Source organism: Eurosta solidaginis, chromosome 2 (genome assembly GCF_040869045.1).
Source record: "Eurosta solidaginis isolate ZX-2024a chromosome 2, ASM4086904v1, whole genome shotgun sequence".
Lineage (NCBI taxonomy): Eukaryota > Metazoa > Arthropoda > Insecta > Diptera > Tephritidae > Eurosta > Eurosta solidaginis.
The window spans coordinates 304,038,142-304,057,295 of NC_090320.1; the positions used below are offsets into that span (position 1 = coordinate 304,038,142).

The following is a 19,154-nucleotide window of genomic DNA, read 5'->3' on the forward strand; positions in this document are numbered from 1 at the left end:
GCATACAAGTCTTATTCTTTCAAATGGCGTTGAGTTTGCTCAAATATCATTTTTTTCGCTGAGTTATCGTATTTTGAAATTTTGTGGTGTGGTAGGAGTGGTTTCTAGGGGTTAGAAGATACGGAAGTTGATGGGTTAGCAGTTAAAACAAAAACAATTGTTAATAAACCATGAGCACTTGGGAATGTCAAACAAAGTAATTGACAATAAACAAAAATCCAGCATTATCAGTGCTTTGCACCAGATGGCGCAACACTGAATAAATATAGTTGGTAAAAAGGAATGGAAGTAGCAAATTTGCCAGTCAAACAAACCACCGCTGTATAGCTAAATGGTTAGCGCAGCATGCCTAAAGCGTACTGATGATGAAGACTTAGCACCCTTCGAAATGGATCTATCTGCGCAGCTATGGCAGGTTGTCTGAAAAATTTTCTACTTACTATTCCAAAAACAAAATTCAATTTTTCAAATTTAGAAAAATTAAAAAATAACAATAATTATCATTAGAAAAAAATTATTGTTCTGGCCTTGAGCTCGATTCGAACCTTGAATGATTTATCAATAGGCCGATAAAAACAAAAACGATTTTTCGCAATTAAAAACTGTAATATAACAATCGCATATGACACAAAATATGTTGGCAAGTATCTCTGTTGTATAGGGAGAATGTTTATAACAGTGCTTCGCGAAATTTTGTATGTGAATGGGCAAGGCATATTTACAAACGCAACATCTTGGTTGATTGTGGCGATGTTATTTGAATGCATAAGCTTGTGTTAAACGCATCTATATGAAAAATGTCATGGTGCCGCGGCCTTTAGTACCATTTATGTAACAGAGCTTTAATTGAGGTTATGTTGCGAATCATGTTGAAACGATACAAGGTGGCAGCATGGTGACATACTAACAAGCATGGCGGAACGACACAAGGTGGCAGCATGGAACAGCTGATTATAAACTTTTTTTATTTGAATTTATACATCAACTTCCGCCGCAGTACAATTTTGACATTTGTTCATAGTGTACAAGTACAAGTGTGTTGACTTCTTTCTGAAGGCACTCGCTTAAGTGAGCATAACGGGAAAATCTGGGTTGCCATTGCTTTTTCGGTTGAAAACGGTCAATTAGGATTCTGTGCAGAGACGTAAAAGATTGAAACAGGGTTTATGTAGTCACAAAAGTGTTGCTCCTGTTCCACACCATTTTAATTTTATATCATGGCGAAAAGTGTTCAGTTCAGAGGTATTGTTTTTCATTAAAAGTTTAATTTATTATGGAGGGTTACTCCTTTAAGTGTAAAAAGCAGAGAAAAGGTAGAGTTTTTCAAATTATTGTGAAAAACTTTTTAATTTGAATTTCTGTACCCAAGTTCACTATATTTGTGTAACACAAGAATCTGGAGGTCAATTCCTTAACTATGAAAAACTGAAAAATGTACACTTATTGAAAATTCATTTGCACACACAATTTACACTTTGAATTTAGTTATGCTTTTTTTTTTTAGTTTGGGGTTTGTTAGCCAGAGAACTTGTCTCCACACGCCAGGTATTTCCCCTTAGATAAATTATATTCAGATTAAATGATTTAATGGTTTATTCCAAGTACGATAAATTTTAAGTTTTTCAAATGTTTTAATTAATTTGTTGTCATGTCGATTCCCTCACTATCCGCTATTTTGTTCTCAACCGCATGAATAGCGTCCTTTTATAACACGCGGTTGAGCTGTGGGGAAACGAACTTGACGCGACGACGTTAAAAAACGAAGTAGTTAGTTATGTTTTTATGCACAAAATTTTGAAACTAAAAACCAAATTTTCATTTGTCAGAAAAAATAAATAAAACAGCCTAATGTCAAAAAACCCTATCGAAATACAAACTGGCTTGTTTGTTTTTAATGAACTTCGTTGTATTTTTCTTGTATTTCGTTAGTTTTTTTTAAATATAATTCACACACTTATACCAGTACTGAAATCTTATTGGCTCCCTCGACAAAAAGTATAAGAGAAAATACAAGAATAGAAAATAAAGTAGTGTCATATAGGAGTTTGATTTGTTTCACACAGACGCTTTGGTTGTGTTGCATTCATTAACTCATCTGTCGGGCGAAGTATCGAAAAATTTACATAAATGCTTTGGTTGCGTGCCTACGCTTTGACAACGCCAGACGAAAAACAATGAAACGCCGTACGTTATATTTGCTTTGAAGCGACCAAAGCGTTTATATAATTTTGCCCTTATGCATTTGTGTAAACAGCCTTAGAAGTGAAATTTTTCCATGTTACACGTGTGGCGCTTTATATTTTGACTCTAATTTAAATAGATTTTGCTTTCCGTATGTTTCCGCATTGTTGCAGGCTATTTCATCTGTAAATACTACAAAGTTTTATTAAACTATCAAATGCAACTCAGCTTGAAGTACTCTTGCGTACCAAAAATGCAACTCTAGACCTGAGATGAGCATCAGGTGAGCGAGGCTGTTTGTAGTTTTGACGTTTATCGCTTAGCTGACACACTATTATAGGTACACTATGCATTTGTTCATCGAATTTACAAAAACAAAGTACATGGCATAGATTAGATTGATACGAATCTTTTGGTTACGCTCTCATATTTTCGCTCTCACGACGGATTTATCTTCTAGTTGTTGCTAGCAACAATCACAGATAAATCCCTCGCGCCAGCTGAAGCGGGTGCCAGAACAAAAAATGTGCCAGTTAAAACGAAAAACGGCCCAAAAATTTCGGTAAACTTTAGTTTGGCCTACAACTGTAGAATAGCGTTCAAAAATTATAGGAAAAAGGATAAAAATACTTAATTTAGTCTATATATTATTAGTTCGAAGGCGGAGGGTAAATATTATTTCCCATTCAAAAGTTATCACTAAAAACAGGATTTGTAAATATGAACTCCCGATGCAACCACTCCATTTTGATCACAGAACCTGGAACGACACACATGTAGGATAAACCCTATCCATTAAATAATGTTATCATACTTCCGATTTACTGAAATTTCAAAAGAATATATGGTTTTCACTGCGAGTTAAATGCGTTACAATATTTGACTAAGTAATTTAATTGAAATGTAAATTTTACTTAGATTTGTTTATATTTAACTCTAACTAGTCGTATTATTGTAAAATATGTTTAAAGAAATAAATATTTTACAACTATCATTTTATTAGATGATTGAAACTATAATCGCCGAAATTTATGTCAAAAATCCCCATTTTCAGATCTATTCATTTTTGTTTGGAGTGGCATCATTGATAAATGTTATAAAAAATGTGCATTTTGACAGCGCTCTCTCGAAACAAAGAGTTGCAAATCCATTCATCTATGGTACATGGGATTTTTATATATGTTTTGTAGGTATGTCACCATGCTGCCACCTTGTATCGTTCTGCCATGCTTACAAGAATATATAAAAATTGTATGTACTTTGTTTTTATAAATACGATGGACAATTGGGAAAATCGTACTGCGCCGTTGATGTATTAAATCAAATAAAAAAAGTTTATAATCAGCTGCCCCATGCTGCCTCCTTGTATCATTCCGCCTTGGTACCAGCTTAAATTGAGGTTATGTTGCGAATAGAGTGGTTGGTCGTCGAATGGTAGTGGAATGAAGTGAAGGATGAGCAGAGTTGCATTGCATCAATATACATTCAATATTTGTATCAATATTCGAGATAAATGTAGAAAAACTAACTAAATACTTGAATATAAGCAAATATATTATCTTAATTACTGCAAATAAGGGGCCCTTAATGCTATATTTTCAAAAATTATCACAGTTCAGGTCTCTTAAAAAATTTTTGTAATATGGCCATTAGTGATGTTTGTGTGTGTGTGCTAATTATGAGCTCAGCTGTTTAGATGTACCTGATCAAAGTTGCTGTTGGGTTAAAATAAAAGTGTTGGACGTGGGAAATTAAAGTACATTCGTAAACGGAATTAAGCCCGTGCAAGACGTAATTTGTGCAAATATATTAAACATAAAAATTAAAGGTAATTACCGTAAAGTGCGTTTATTTTTTTCATACAAAAAAGGTAATTAGCTTAAAAAAAGCAAAGGTATTTATATATGTGGAAAACGGGTTGGTGTTTGAATTAAATGGGTGCGTAATATAGTGTGAAGCTATGCCTTTATATTCGAGAGAACAAACTGCAACAAAAAATGGTAAAGTGTAAGAAAAGTATAAATACTTATGAAGTGAAAAAATTAATAAGAGCACATTGGCGCAGCTGATTGTGCCGAAAGTGCTTGTGTCTCAAAATGACAGTGGATCCCAAACGTTGTAACTTAATGCATTATAATGTGAAGTGTAAGACATTAATTCAAGAAGATCTTTTGTAGAGCTGTAAAAAGATTGAATCAATTGAGTATGCATTCTCTCAGCATTCTTTTAAAAATTTGTGATTTTTTGGTTGCATATTATAAATCTCTATTCCTGAATGGCTTAAAATACTTTAACTCAAAGCTAAAGTGTGTGTGTTATTGAATGGTAAAATATAATTGGTAATTGTGCTGTTTAGAGGCCCCACCCTAAAATTGGGCCTTTTTTTTGAGTGAGGTATCAAAAGACGCGTATTCCCGTCTAGATCAAGAATCCGAAAGCGGAAGTTAACTTTTTTTTACCCGTTTAAAAGTTATGCGCGAAAAACTTGTTCGCCTTGTACATATATTCCCGCACATTTACAATCTTTTAAGCGCACAAATCACATCCTGTTTTGTTTTTCGATAGATTAATACAATTTGATATTCACGAATTAGTGAAAAAAATTTGTTTAATTTTTCTAATTAATATGCAATTAGGTAATAAAAATACAGAAAATACATTCTAATCACTTGATTCGTTGTTGAAGAAAAACACCTGATGGTGAAGAGTGCTGCCAGATGAGCAATAATAGAAATTAACTGAACAAGAAATTACTCTTGCTTTTCTCAAGTCATAATAACGGAAGGTGATAAATAGAGATCACGCTCTATGTATTTTGTTTTTGTAATTGTCTGAACGGTTAGCAGTTCAAGGCTTAACTAAACATGCACAGTAATTCTGCGTACCCTTTCTGCATAGGCAGCCTTCGGCCGCGCTTAGAAAAAATAACCCTGGGCTACGCCATGCCAAGTCCGGGTGTGTGGTATAAACATGGCTACCGCCACGGTGATGTCCTTCTACGCAAATGGGTGCCCTACGCATGATGTCCTTCTACGCAGAAGGGTGCACTACGCATGATGTCCTTCTACGCAGAAGGGTATACTACGCATGATGTCCTTCTACGCAGTCCTACGGTGATTCAGGCTTTTTCTATTCACCTGCTTCACCTTCCCCGTTTTTTTTCATCTGTGCCACAAAAAAAAAATGTTCCATTGGGAGAAACTCTTCAGAGGTTATTGACTGGCTCCATCGGACTACAGTTTTTTTACAGCTGATATTTTAACAGTGTTTGACGGAATATAAATATAGGACCCGAGTGGTTGAGAATAGTCTCTCTGCCTATTTATTTGCACGGCATTGGTAAAATATTGAAATTGTTTTGGTTGAAGTCTATCTTACTTGAGCAGATATGTATTCAAAGTTAATTTCCTTGCTATCAAAAAAGCTACAACTACCTATAGAGCCTACTTTATATGGCTGTAATTACAAATTATTGTGTTTAGAAGAATATTTTTCTTAGAAAATAGGATATTGCCATTGCAATTTGCAAACTCACAAACCAGTATAGATACAGTATTTGACCATATACCGCTAGGAAGAATATATGGAGGAACTTAAGAGCTTTTATAATGTATTGCCTTTTCTTCAATTGTTTAATCACCAATTGAGGACGTGCAAATGTAGGATAGTACTTTTTAAAGCAAGCCTTTTATATGGCACCTTGGCAACACTCATTTAGAACGATGACAATTTTCGGAACAGAGATGTTGAAATATTTGTAATTTGTCTTTTTTATTATTAAATCTTTAGGAAAATTTCAATAGGAATACTTTTCCAGTTAACTTCTTCGTACTTTATTGTCATTTAAATATGGAAAAAACTGGTCATCACGGACAATAATTAAATTTTTGTGTTGATGTTTTGCAGTGGCTTTAATTAAATGCAACCATGTGACATTTGAGCGGGTTTTGTGCATGTACGACATTTTTCATAATTGATTGGTACTCGAAAAGTGTGTGCACACTCAGCAAAGGCTGCATTCATTTGAATGCTTATTCTGAGATTTTTTGACAATTGCGGCCATTTTGCTCCCAAATCGAATTGACATCCGCTAACTGTGTTGTTTTTTTGCGAATTTTCGAAAAATATTAGTTTATTAGTAGAAATAGGAAGCAATCAGTTTACAAATACTGGACAAGTACCGAACTGTATAATTCCTTAGAACATTTCTTTTTAATTTTATAGTGAATTTATTAACTGTGCCTCGATCCATTAGTATGGCTGAACATTGAACATAGGTAATTTTGTGAAAAGTGAGGACACCAAGAAATCGTTCTCTTTCGTAAACCAATGAATATACGAAACCTGAACCAATCCAAAATGCATTGTTCAACGTCAAAACCTCGACTATTAAATCTATTCACGAAAAATGTCATTCGTAAATAATGGAGATGCCATAACGAAATGTACTCATTGGGCATGTTAACTTATTCAGGTAAAAGTTTAGAACAGGAATCTACTGCTAATAGGCGTCCAAAAATATCGAGAGAGGTGACCTCGGCAACAATAATCCTAAGGCGGAAAAGAAAAATTGTATCTCTGTCCGGAGATATTTGCAGTTGCAGTTGGCAATTTTCATGTGATTTTTGTAATGTTTTTGTGCACTGAAAAAGATTTTGTGTACAAAGGGATTTTGCACACATTTAATTTTGATCCCACCTAATGGGTGGACCGGCCAGGGTAATTTTTTATAAGCTCGGCTGAAGGCCGCCAACGCAACCCGGGGTCATTTTTCGGTTTTTCGTCAATATCTTTTAAAAGAGCTAAAATTTTTATTTCCGCTTTCGAATTATTGTTATCGAGGTCAATACGCGTCTTTTGACACTTCTCTCGATATTTTTGTGCGCGTATTCAAAGTTGATATATATATATTCGGATCTCGTGAAGTAGTATTGAACGTATTCCGAATATTCTAAATTAACGGTTTATCCGGAACGCTTCCATGAATACTTAACGGAAAAGAGCTTTCCAAAATTTCAGAATAAAAACGTGAATACTCCCTCTGTAGCAGGACCGCACAAAAGCTCAACTTTTCTGTCAAAGTCAAGGCCGCAATATAAAGCTCTAAGACAATAATCCATTTTCTTTTATTTTTGTTTTTGTCAGTTCATTGCGGCTGCTGAGTAGCGTATCACCCCATGTTGGCTGCCTGTTCAAAATCGTGCTATCTCAAAATATTTTTTTTTTCAAAAATTTCCCAATTCAGGATTTGTCACAAAACCGCCCTATATTAGAGTAAGATTGAAGAACGCTTCATCTCAGAATGCTTTTCAATAACTCCATCTTATGACAAAATGCATTTAACTTATGCTCAAATAGGGAGTTTTTGAAACAAATTTTGAGATAGCGCATTTTTGAATAAAATTCTAACGTATGGCATTCTTCAATTTCTGAAAGAATGGCCAAACCAATGTAACTTTATCAATTCACGAAATATTTAGTAGAAAGTTAATTATTTCCCCAAAAACTTTTGACATTTACAAATTTATTATCACTACTAATATACTACCAAAGATACTTTCCTAGTACAATTTTCACAGAAGGGGATTGCATTATTCCCCGTTTTCCTTACTTTGTAAAAGCAACCCGTCCAGATTTTTCAATTTGGTAGTGCCAAAGATCTGTCATCATTGGAGAACAAACCTCTAGTAATTGAATCATGCCAAAAAAAAAAAATTATTTTCGAGCCTGCGAAATAATTTTTTTTTTTGCCTTTTTTCGACTTTGATTTTTAAGGTTTTTTTCATGACCTACTAACAATTTTTTTTTTGTTTGGTTGTTTATTACGGTCTTTAAGACCTATTTTAGAATAAATAAAAATTGTTTTCATTACATGCTGTGTTTTACAATATATAAATAATTTTTCTTTAAACTTCTTAATATTTTCAGTCTTTTATCGCAGTAGGTAATTCATTATACATTTTATACCCTTTGTATTCTAGGGTCTTCTTTGCAAACTCAGTCGAGCAGTCGTATATTTTTGCAATACCTTGTTCCATAGTTATGGATCTCATGATTGTATTTTATTTTATTACTAAGGTAGCTCGGTAACATTCCCAATCTTGCATGGTGTATAAACTTCAATATAAATTTTCATTTGATTGTAAAATTTTTTTCAAAAAACTGTTATCGCCAACGTTTTTAGCGGACATTTTTGGGTCGGACAGGGTATACATATGAAAATTTTTTCTAGTAGGTCATATAAAAAACTTAAAAATCAAAGTCGAAAAAAGTAAAAAAAAAAAATGAAATTTCGCCGGCTCGAAAATTATTTTTTTGGGTATGACTTTCGTCCATACAAACCGACCCACCCTAATATACTTACCAACAAACACACATATTTCATGTATTTAGTTTCTGCAACTCTCTGGTTCAGGCCATGATACAAAAAAGAAGGTGTTCCACTCAAAATTTTGTATCGTATTTGGGGATTTTTGAAGTTTCATAATGTTTGTTGTTTTGCCAGACGCGTTGCCATACCGTTACTGTTTAAGGCGAAATTGTGGTTTTTCTAGATGGAAATTTCCTTTAGGATGAAAACGCAATGATCATCTGAGACAATAATAATATGCTTTAGCACGATTTATGTGCATATATATCGATTGAGCATACAGTAAAACATGCAATTTTATTGAAAAATAGTGGTTACTGACTCATATCTTTATGGCAGTTTGACCCCTAGACAGAAAAAAAATACACGAAAAGTCCTGTTGTTTTAGCATGGCCTTTTTATCATGCCTCTACAGTGGATATTTCTCAAGGCATGTTGAGAAAAAGTATACCTCCAAAGTCTGCACATCTATGCCAATGCTAAAAGGGCATAGAATGTGTATAGGCGGGGATGCCCCAAGGTGACCCCTGGTACAACGGGCAAAAACACTCATAACTAGTGGCTAACCTGCAGAGCTACATGGTAATGTTCTCCCTAAAAAATGGTTTAACAATTCCCTCCTCAAGCGCAACGCTTGAATTATACAATAAATAAAAAAAAAATTTGGACCTGTAGCCAATTTCTCAAGACCTCCTTTGAGCAAGCAATTGACAAACGTGTATGTTTTGTCAAAATGTTCTGAGCAAACGTACGGACACTTAAGAAAGCTATATTCCCTTGCTTGATATACTTCGGTCCATGTTTCTTCCACCAAAGCACTTTTCGGGAGCTCTAAAAACTTATTAAAAACCTTCTTTTCTAGGCTGATATTTCGTATTAAAATATTTCGAAGGCATGGGGCTCATATTTTTTTTTTTTTTTATTTAAAATAACTATGAAAGTAATTTAGTCGTATTCGTTAACATGAAATCCATCAAAATTAGAAAAATTCGTAACATTTTTCCTTCTGATAGCTTGTTTTTGAGGAAATTGTCATTGTCCCCGCAAAAGTCAAGTGGCTATCGTCAAAGTTGACTAACGTTTACCCTTGCCTCTTTGACCGCTTAAGCTGTGATCAGCAGTATATTTTATTTTTTATAGTAGTTTCTCCAAAATCACCCGTACAGATTATTAAAATATCATACAAGTGAAAGAGTAAACTAGTTATTTGAAAAAAAAAAAAAAAAAAATTACCATAATATTTACATCTGCCAAATGGTTTCAAGACAATGAACTCAGTTCTCCATCTTGTAATGAAAGAAATAAGTGGAAAGGAAGTACGAAAAGAGAAATCGTTTGGTAGCTATACGTATATGAAAATCTTATATTATTTTTACAAACTTTCTTGGTAAACATCAATGGTTTTGAAATGAAAAAAAAAAACAAATATTAAATTTACGTACTGTAGAACAAACAAAATACAACTTTCTAAATAAACGTTTTTTTTTCTCACAGGGGGCATAAAAGCCAAATGCGTATTTAAAAGCAGAAAATAATATAATGAAGAAGAGGTGTCATAAATTGATATATATCATAAATTGTGAACAATTAGCTCTTGGATAACGAAAATAAAAACCTGTTTTGAAGCAATTCTCTTTTGAGGTGTCTAAGTAAAGAACAAACAAAACTAAAATTAGTTTGAATGCAGAAGCATAGACGTGAACAAATCTTTAAATTAAAATCGGTGTTCTTTAACAATACATCTGTGCGTATTTATTTCTAAAAATTACAGGCTTTACGAGAGTAATGAACCAAGAAAAATGCTACACAAATAAATACTGTAAATAACATACACACATATCAACAAAATCGTAATATAATTTTTGTTACCAAGTCATAACTAAGAAATAAGCGTTAATACAAATTATAGTGGTGAATGTGCACACAATTTTCCCAACAAAGTAAAAATCCAGATAATAAGCAATTCTGCTGAAATCGCATACAACGGAAAATACCAAAGCTGTAAAATGTCGAGCCAAAACCCAACAAAGCGAAAAAGTACAGCAATTGATAATCAAGCAACTGATGATGTAGGTGGTGGCTCAGACTGCAGTAATGCCACTGTGGTTATAACAGCAAGCAACGAAAGTAAAGAAAAACAAAAAATAAAGGATTACATAGCAAATATTGAGTTTGAAGAAGGAACGGACTCTGGATTTTTATCTGGTCCACAAAGTTCCTTTTGCGAAGATCAAGAAGTGCAGAAACAAAACTTTGCAGCCAAGGAAAGTAAAGGAAACAAACCGGCCTCCTCACATAACTTGCAAGCTACACTGCATAATCCGAAAAAAGTTGAAGAGTTTGGTATTGATTCGGGTTGCATTGAAGAAGTAGAAGACGAAAGTGTAGACAACTTAAACGGTACACAACAAAATAACATTACCGTTACATTAATTATTACAAATTCAAGCGATAGTAAAAATATGAAACTCAAACACGATGTTGATGCTCATTTATCCGAAAGGTTTTGCAATCTCAGCTTACAAGCTGGCTCTGTAAATAATTTGAATGCGCCAAGTAGAGCTGTGACTGCGAAGCCACAAGCTGCTGAAAAATTGGACGACAAGGCATCGAGTCAATTACCTTTATGGGAACAATACTACCAACAAAATGACGATGGAGACACGTAAGTTTTTTTTTAATTTTTTTACTTAGTTTTTGAATAAGCTTCAAGCTAATTATTATTTGCTCTGAGCTCATCTATAATATGTATGTACTGTAGAGTTGGTCAAAAGTTATTTTCGAATCTTATAATCCAGTAGTGCGATTTATTTGATGTTGGCAACGAACAAACTGAAATTCTCTCAAAATTCGCGTTGAATTAGAAAAAGTTTCCTGAAAGGTGTCTTTCATTTAGTAGAAAACATGTGTGATATCCTATCCGTCAACTGCCTGACAGGATGTTCAAGACAAATAATTTTTAGCATTTCGGCAGCGGTTTTGACAGGATGTCCAATATGGCGGCGCATAGGGCCTTCTTTCTTCAGCGGGTGGTAGAAATAGATACAAGATGAGACCACGATAGCCAGTTTGAAAATCAGGTCATCGTTTCTATTTGTCATATTGACGAATATGCCGAAGATATCACACTCGTCTTATTTACAATGGTGTATTTGATTTCTTTCATACAAATTGGAATAAATAGTTTTATATACATACATATGAATAAAAATCTAAAACAGACAAGAAATTTGGCAATTTTAATGCAGATTAAAACAAACAAAAAAATTTTTTCGCAAACATTTTCGAAATTTTTGAAAAAATTCATTAAATTTAATTTTTTTAAATAAATAAAAAAAAAGGTGAAATTAATTGATAAAATTTGCAAATCATGCTCGCTGCAATTTTTTTATTTGTTTATTTACATATTTATTTATGATACTGATAACAAATCTTTTCATATTTCGTTTTTATATTTTTCATGTAGTTACCTTCACTTGGCTTGCCTCTCCGGTCATGAGAATGTGGTTGCTGCTCTCATTCGGGTCGCAATACATCCCTGTTTTCTTAACATAAAAAATGATTACGGTCAAACCCCATTGCATTTAGCTGCACTCACCAAACAAACGAGGATATCACGCATGCTATTGCTTGCCGGTGCTGAGGTATGTTATGGGATAAATTTTCTTAAATTGAAAATTTTTTAAATACATATGTTTAAGTCAAACGGAAACAAAAATATTAATATATGCATATATTTTTATTTAATTTACAGCCAACTTTACGTGACTATCATGGAAATACAGCTCTGCATCTTGCCTGTATGTCAGGTGATGATCAATGTGTCAATGCCTTAATAATGCCATTCAGCCCCACAGAGATCACTGAAGCTGAGCGTCAGTACGGTTTTAGATCAAATCAGAAACTGTTAAGCAATTTGAAGATTAGAAATTATGATGGTCAGTATTGCGCTCATTTTAATATTTTCTTTGGTTCTATTTTTATTATCAAAAAAGATTTTAAGAAAACAACGAAGTCAAATTCGAAATTCTGCAAGGATCATAGCAGCTCAAGAATGGTCATTTTTGATTGAAAACAAAGTGCTTGTTATACTAGGCCTAAAGCGGAATTTATTGACTTATTTTGTTTTCTAGATTGTTCGACAGGATGAATAATTGATGAATACTGGAACGATTTTCTGTCATCCCTGGTCAAATTTGGTTTCGAAAAAACCCAGTTTCGGCGTTGTGCCATCATCAGTGTCAATTTTCGTTCGAACGGAGGGATGACGAGATGACCGAAAATCGTTCCAATATATGTACATCGAAATTTTATTGCCTAGATGTACTCGCGAATAATCTTCATTACCACATTTTCAATTCTCCATTTTTGTTTTGTAATATCTTTACAGTTTTTCATCAGTCTTCTTCCTTCTTTCAATTTACTTGTATGATCAGGCTCTACATATTTATGTAGTTTCAAGCCCTTTTTGACTGTCTTACAAGATAATTTTTATTATTGTAGTTTGAATATTTTGTTTCGTATTTAGGCTAATCACTACCCAGACTGTGCACGGTTATGTGATGCTGTTTATATTGAAACTATTAAGTAAACAAAAATAAAAGCTATTGGCAGTCTTTCCTTTAAATAAAAATAATGAAATAATTAGGCATATATTAAAAATATGTACTTTTGTATGGACGAAAGTTAACCGATATCGCGCCATCGATTTTTCGATAGGATGTGGGCTCAAGAAAAAAAAGTTCCACTACGCATACCCAAAAAAATAATTTTTCGAGCCTGCGAAATTTCATTTTTTTTGACTTTTTTCGACTTTGATTTGTAAGGTTTTTTTCATGACCTACTAAACAAATTTTCATATGTATACCCTATCCGAGCCAAAAAAAAAAAAAAAAAACATTTTAGTATGGAATTGACGTCGTCAGCATGTTTTTGACAAGCATACATACATACATATTTGCACTTGTGTTCACAAAAAATAGTAGCCACATTATTTGAACATTTATTGGTTATTTATGTTTTTTTTTTTTTTAATTTTTAGATTTCGAGTTTTATCGAAGAAAACACTGCAATACAAATTTTAAAAATTCTGGGTGTAATTAAATTTTTTATATGCAAGAAATTCTAAAACCAAATTCGTTCCAAATTTTTTAATTAATGCGAATATCGACGGATTTTAAACTAAAGTTAATTAAACTACCAAATGCGTATATACCAATTTACTGATATTCATAGAGTGAACCAACTTTTCTATTTCCGTGAAAAATTTAAAGTAAAATACTTAAGAATTATTAATTAAGACACTTGTACTTAAAAGATTAACGCGAGCTGGGAAGTTTTAAAAATTTTCAGACCAAACGATTTTTTGTAAATAAAAGTATAAAAGCAAAATAAAAGTAGTTAGGAAATAAATGTTATAAATGCTTAGAAAGAAGCCGATGATAAGTGCCCTGGGCCCGTATTACGTTTTACGATCCATGATCGAAACACATTTTTCAAATCAGAATAGCTCTAAAATGCCGGATGTAAATTTTTGACATGAGACGCATTTAAATTCAGTAAAAACGTGAGGTCGTGAATTTTTGCAAAAGTTATCAAGGTGTGAAAGATCCTTTCCTGATGTTACCTCCACATGTTTTTAAAAACTTATTTCCTTATTAATCAGCAAAATTGTAAAAAAAATTCGTGGGATGCTTCTTCGTACAAACTATAAAACTAAGAGATGGCTCGCTAGAAACAATTATTTACATAACTTGGACTAAATTTGTCAGATTATGGCGATAATTTCACGAAGAAATTAAAACATAGTAATTCTTTTTAATTTTTGTTATTATATCGGTCTACTATTTAAAAAAAAATGTATCATAACAATAATAAGTTAAAATAATTATTTTAGGCTTTGAGCTAGATTCGAACCCGCGCTCGTAATTCTTTTTAGTTTCAATTGAAAAACTGCGGTTATTCATTTTAATGCTTCCCATGGCGATGCGTGTCATTTGCCAACTTTTTATTGCTTCTTGAAAATCATGACTTGGGTAGTCAGTTGGACGTCAAACAACTCTTTATTTCCTTTGAGGAAAATGACGCAAATGTCTGTCATTGCTATATACATATGTATGCATGTATGTATGTACCTATGTATATATATTTGGAACATATTAAGCATAGACTATACCGTGTAAAATCATCAAGGGATGTCTAAGAAACTTATAAGAATTTGTCTACTAACGGTTGCTCATTCACATACATATGTATTGCATTAGGGTGGCCGTTATTTTTTCAAAGTATTTTGCTCTTCAGACTTAATCCCTAGCAATTTACTAGTAGGCCAAAATTTACATATGCCTACTCTTACCAAAACTCGAAAATGTTTAGAGGTTTCTTAAAGCGGTTATCATTTCCAATGAATTTTTTTTAAGTAGATGGTCTAAAAATGTTTCCTTTAAGAGGTAGTAGTCATGATTCATTTCAATTTTTAAATTGATTAACGCCAATTCAGAAATATCTCGACCCGTGTATCAACTGGAACAGGAAACAGGAACTTAGAATTCGATCGCAAGACACCCAATTTCCCTGGAGCTTTCAAAATAACGTTTGTTATCGAGTGCATTTTTTCCCTTTTTGCTGCATTGCCACCCCAGGTTCTGAGTTATGATGAAGGCATGAATCGATTAAAATAAGGGTCCGGTTTTGGTTTCGTTCTTCAATATCTATTTCTGTTTCGGTTTCGGAACGGTTTTTTGAACCACTCTAATAAATCTGTACTTGCAAATATTTATGTAAATTTATTGAGTATTTCTGTATAGCCATGATCGTACGAGTATTCTTTCCGTTAACAAGATAACGAAGCTTTTTCTGTAGTCATCAGCCTGTAGAACGTTGCTTAATATAATTTTTCTGGGGTTTTCCCCAACAACAATTTCCATTATGCTCAGAGCGAATGTGTCTATAAATTTATATAGAAGTAGGTATGTATGTATGAACATATACATATGTATGTGTTATATAGAGGAACAATGAAGCAAAGTTGCGACTGACATTTATTTTCGACAGATGGCCAAAATAGCCGCAGACTTTTTTGAATCAGATAGAAATATTGCATGATAGACGTACTAATTTAGACTATAAATTCAGACATAATATAAAAAATTTATAGAAATCATTATACATATATATGTATATATTTATCACTTCATGGCTATTACGTGAGCATAATTTTATTTATTATAGATGTTTATGATGTAGTTTGTAGTATATTCGAATTATTCGATTTTATTATTTTATTTCAAATAATTAGCTGCTATATATAGTTAGAGTAAACAACAGTGTTTTGTAGCCCAATTACATTGAGGTATTAGGCAAACTAATCTTAATTTTACTAACTAATTGTTCAAACGTTTCTTGCTATTGTTCATAAACTGGAAATTTCCCACCTGCTGTTGATATTTGAGTTCGTCATCTAAAGGAAAATCGTTGTATCAGTTTGATGCGAAGTCGTAAATTTACTTAAGAAAATTTATAAATAGGCAAAGTAAACAACTTGAACGTGGAATTCCAACAACGTAATTCTCGGCTACGTAAATAATTAAACGTCCTTTTATTCAGAGATGACATATTAAAACCACGCATGGATTCCTACATACATACATATGTACGTACATATGTACCTACATATGTAGGTATATACATATGTTACATATTTACATGTTTAAATTACACTCAATGGTTGCAAATAAAACGCGGGTTTTGCGTCTATAAAAATAAGTACGGACGGTACTGTCTTCCGTTGTGCCGAAGACCTCATGCCTTTCACGAATGGATCTGAATGATAATGTGTTGAAATTTCAATAATTCATAACACCTGAACAATCAGTTGTATGGTATTTATATAAATATATATTATATATATGAGCGATCTTCACGATTTTTTTTATGTGCCGTATTTGTGAGCATCTGGAAAAAATTGAAGCTTCTAACGGTTAAAATGAGGAAAAAAGACGTGAAACCTCTTATCTGAACAATCGGTTGTATGGGTTATAGGACAAACAGGACGGCAAATAAAACGAAGTTCAGAGAACACATTAGGGATTACCTACAACAAAAAAACACGGATTTGATGGTACTCGAAAACATGGAAATCTACAAACAGAAAATATTCGACGGTAGAATAATCAACGAACCGATAAACACTATTTCTGACACAATATTCGAGCCTTAAAAACTTGCTTACAAGAAACATAGTAATCACCCAGGTACAACAGCCAACCCACAACAGAAAATAAACGCACCAAAGCAACAAACCCACAAAGAAGGTCAAACGACTAGAATTACTGACGTGTACCTGCCTCAGTCATCCGCACAAATCGATCAGTAAAACCACCCTCCCTTCTGAATGAACACACAGCACATACACATAAATATACACAAAAAATCCATTTTAACAGCTCGTCGTCCTAATCATTTCGGCATTGGTGGGTCCATTTCTTCTCCTTTAACGACTTACATGTTTGAGATTCGTGACAAACTTAATATACCATTCATTCTCATGTTCATGAAAGGTATAAAAATGCAAACAAAAGATAAAAATATTTAACTTTAAACGAAACAATACAAACTTATGTATATGTAGCGGTGAATGGCATACAAATATATGTACAAACACATTTATTTATAGAAGTAGTTGTGGAGAAAACTGTATGAAAAAGTGTGAAGACTTGGGCGAAACAGGTGAAATAATAATAAAAAATCCCAAATGCGGCATTCAAAGTAAACATTCGCTGATATGCCAAACACAAAACAAAAAAAAAAAACAAAAAAAGAAACGGTACAAATTGTTAAAGCAAAAAACCCAGGTAAAACTATAATTTGTTGAGTTGCATACGGCCAATAACTAATAAGCAATTAGTCTGTCGTAAAAGTGGTTTATCCAACACGTTTTAATGCCGAAAAAAATGCGCGCCATATCGCCTTTGTTCGTCATACTAAATTTCTACGGAGCTTTCCGTTACATACCCAGTGTATTACAACCACAGCTACAGTGACCTAGCAAATGTTTATTCTCGAATATTTTAAGTCCTTAAATGAGAAGAGAGGTCTGTCTGTTTAAATGCAAAATAATCCGTCAACTGGCCGCCGTAGTGTGGTTGTAGGCGGAGTACCACACCAAAGTGGCGGGTTCAACTCCCGTGCAAAGCAATCTCAAAAATTTAGAAACAAGTTTTTTTGAATTAGAGTAAAGTTTTTCTAAGCCGGGTCGGCCCTTGGCAGTGATTTGGCAAACACTCCAAGTGTATTTCTGCCATGAAAAGCTTTTTAGTGAAAACTCAAATTTGTTGTCGGTACCCGATTAATCATTTATCGGAACCAACCGGATCAGACCAATATAGGATTTTTATCATTTCTTCCTCATTTTAACAGAAATAAGCTTGAATTTCACATATACATGACTTACAGACATATGTAATCCATATATATCCCATACAATTGATTGTTCAGATTTTATGTGTTTTTATAATTTCATCAGATTACTGTTCAGCTACATTCATGAAAGGTTTGAGGTCTTCGGCACAGCCGAAAACAGTCCTGTTCTTGCATGTTTTTTTTTGCTAAAACAGCACAACGTCATCGCGCAGCCTCCTCGCAATAGGAAATATTTCTATGCTATTCTACTTGGCTAGTTGTTACAACCTTTTTTAATTGGTTGTCCTTCAATCTACTTACAGAATATTGGAATAGAGGCGGAGTTGTGGAAATAACATTCGCGATGTGTATTAATTAATTTTTTTTTTTTTTGTGTATTAATAGAATAAGCAATTTTTTAAATTAAACTAGAAATATCACATAATTGCTTTTGTGCGGCTAATTGCCTCTAATGGCGTTTTCTTTTCTGAAAAAAATGTTACCCTCATGCTGCACTCTTTAATTCTGCATTAAACTAGATAACTTGGCGCTTTGCGAAATGGCTCTTTTTGTAGGTAATAGTATACCTTTTCATATTTAGTGGAAATATTTTGTAAAAGGATCACACAATTTCACAGGAGCGCTAAGAAGAGCCAACAGGGTGACATTATTTTCAATAACGGTTGCTTTTGCAAGTTTCGGCATATTGCTTCGTTGTTTGGGGCACACACGACATACGAATGAATTTTTTATACTCAGTTGAGCAGAGCTTAAAGAGTATATTAACTTTGATTGGATAACGGTTGGTTGTACAGGTATAAAGTAATCGAGATAGATATAGACTTCCATATATCAAAATCATCAGTATCGAAAAAAAATGTGATTGAGCCATGCCCGTCCGTCCGTCCGTCCGTCTATTCGTTAACACGATAACTTGAGTAAATTTTGAGGTATCTTGATGAAATTTGGTATGTAGGTCCTGAGCACTCATCTCAGATCGCTATTTAAAATTAACGAAATCGGACTACAACCACGCCCACTTTTTCGATATCGAAAATTTCGAAAAACGAAAAAGTGCGATTATTCATTACCAAAGACGGATAAAGTGATGAAACTTGGTAGGTGAGTTCACCTTTTGACGGAAAATAGAAAATTAGTAAAATTTTGGACAATAGGCGTGGCACCGCCCACTTTTAAAAGAAGG

General features: G+C 33.4%; 1 protein-coding gene across 6 annotated transcripts in view; it reads left to right on the plus strand.

Annotated features, from left to right (window-relative positions):
• Window positions 1-19,154, plus strand: part of cact (NF-kappa-B inhibitor cactus) — a 53,785-nt gene that overhangs the window by 19,429 nt on the left and 15,202 nt on the right. The window contains exons 1-4 of one of the 6 annotated variants that reach the window (XM_067768898.1): window positions 3,872-4,009; window positions 10,046-11,216; window positions 12,018-12,195; window positions 12,306-12,489. In XM_067768898.1, coding sequence (XP_067624999.1) covers window positions 10,558-11,216; window positions 12,018-12,195; window positions 12,306-12,489 — 1,021 coding nt within the window. In that variant the 5' untranslated portion in view covers window positions 3,872-4,009; window positions 10,046-10,557. Of the gene's footprint in view, window positions 1-3,871; window positions 4,052-4,163; window positions 4,182-10,045; window positions 11,217-12,017; window positions 12,196-12,305; window positions 12,490-19,154 lie in introns of those variants that run through there. The other 5 variants (XM_067768904.1, XM_067768899.1, XM_067768903.1 and 2 more) reach the window with 5 other exon arrangements.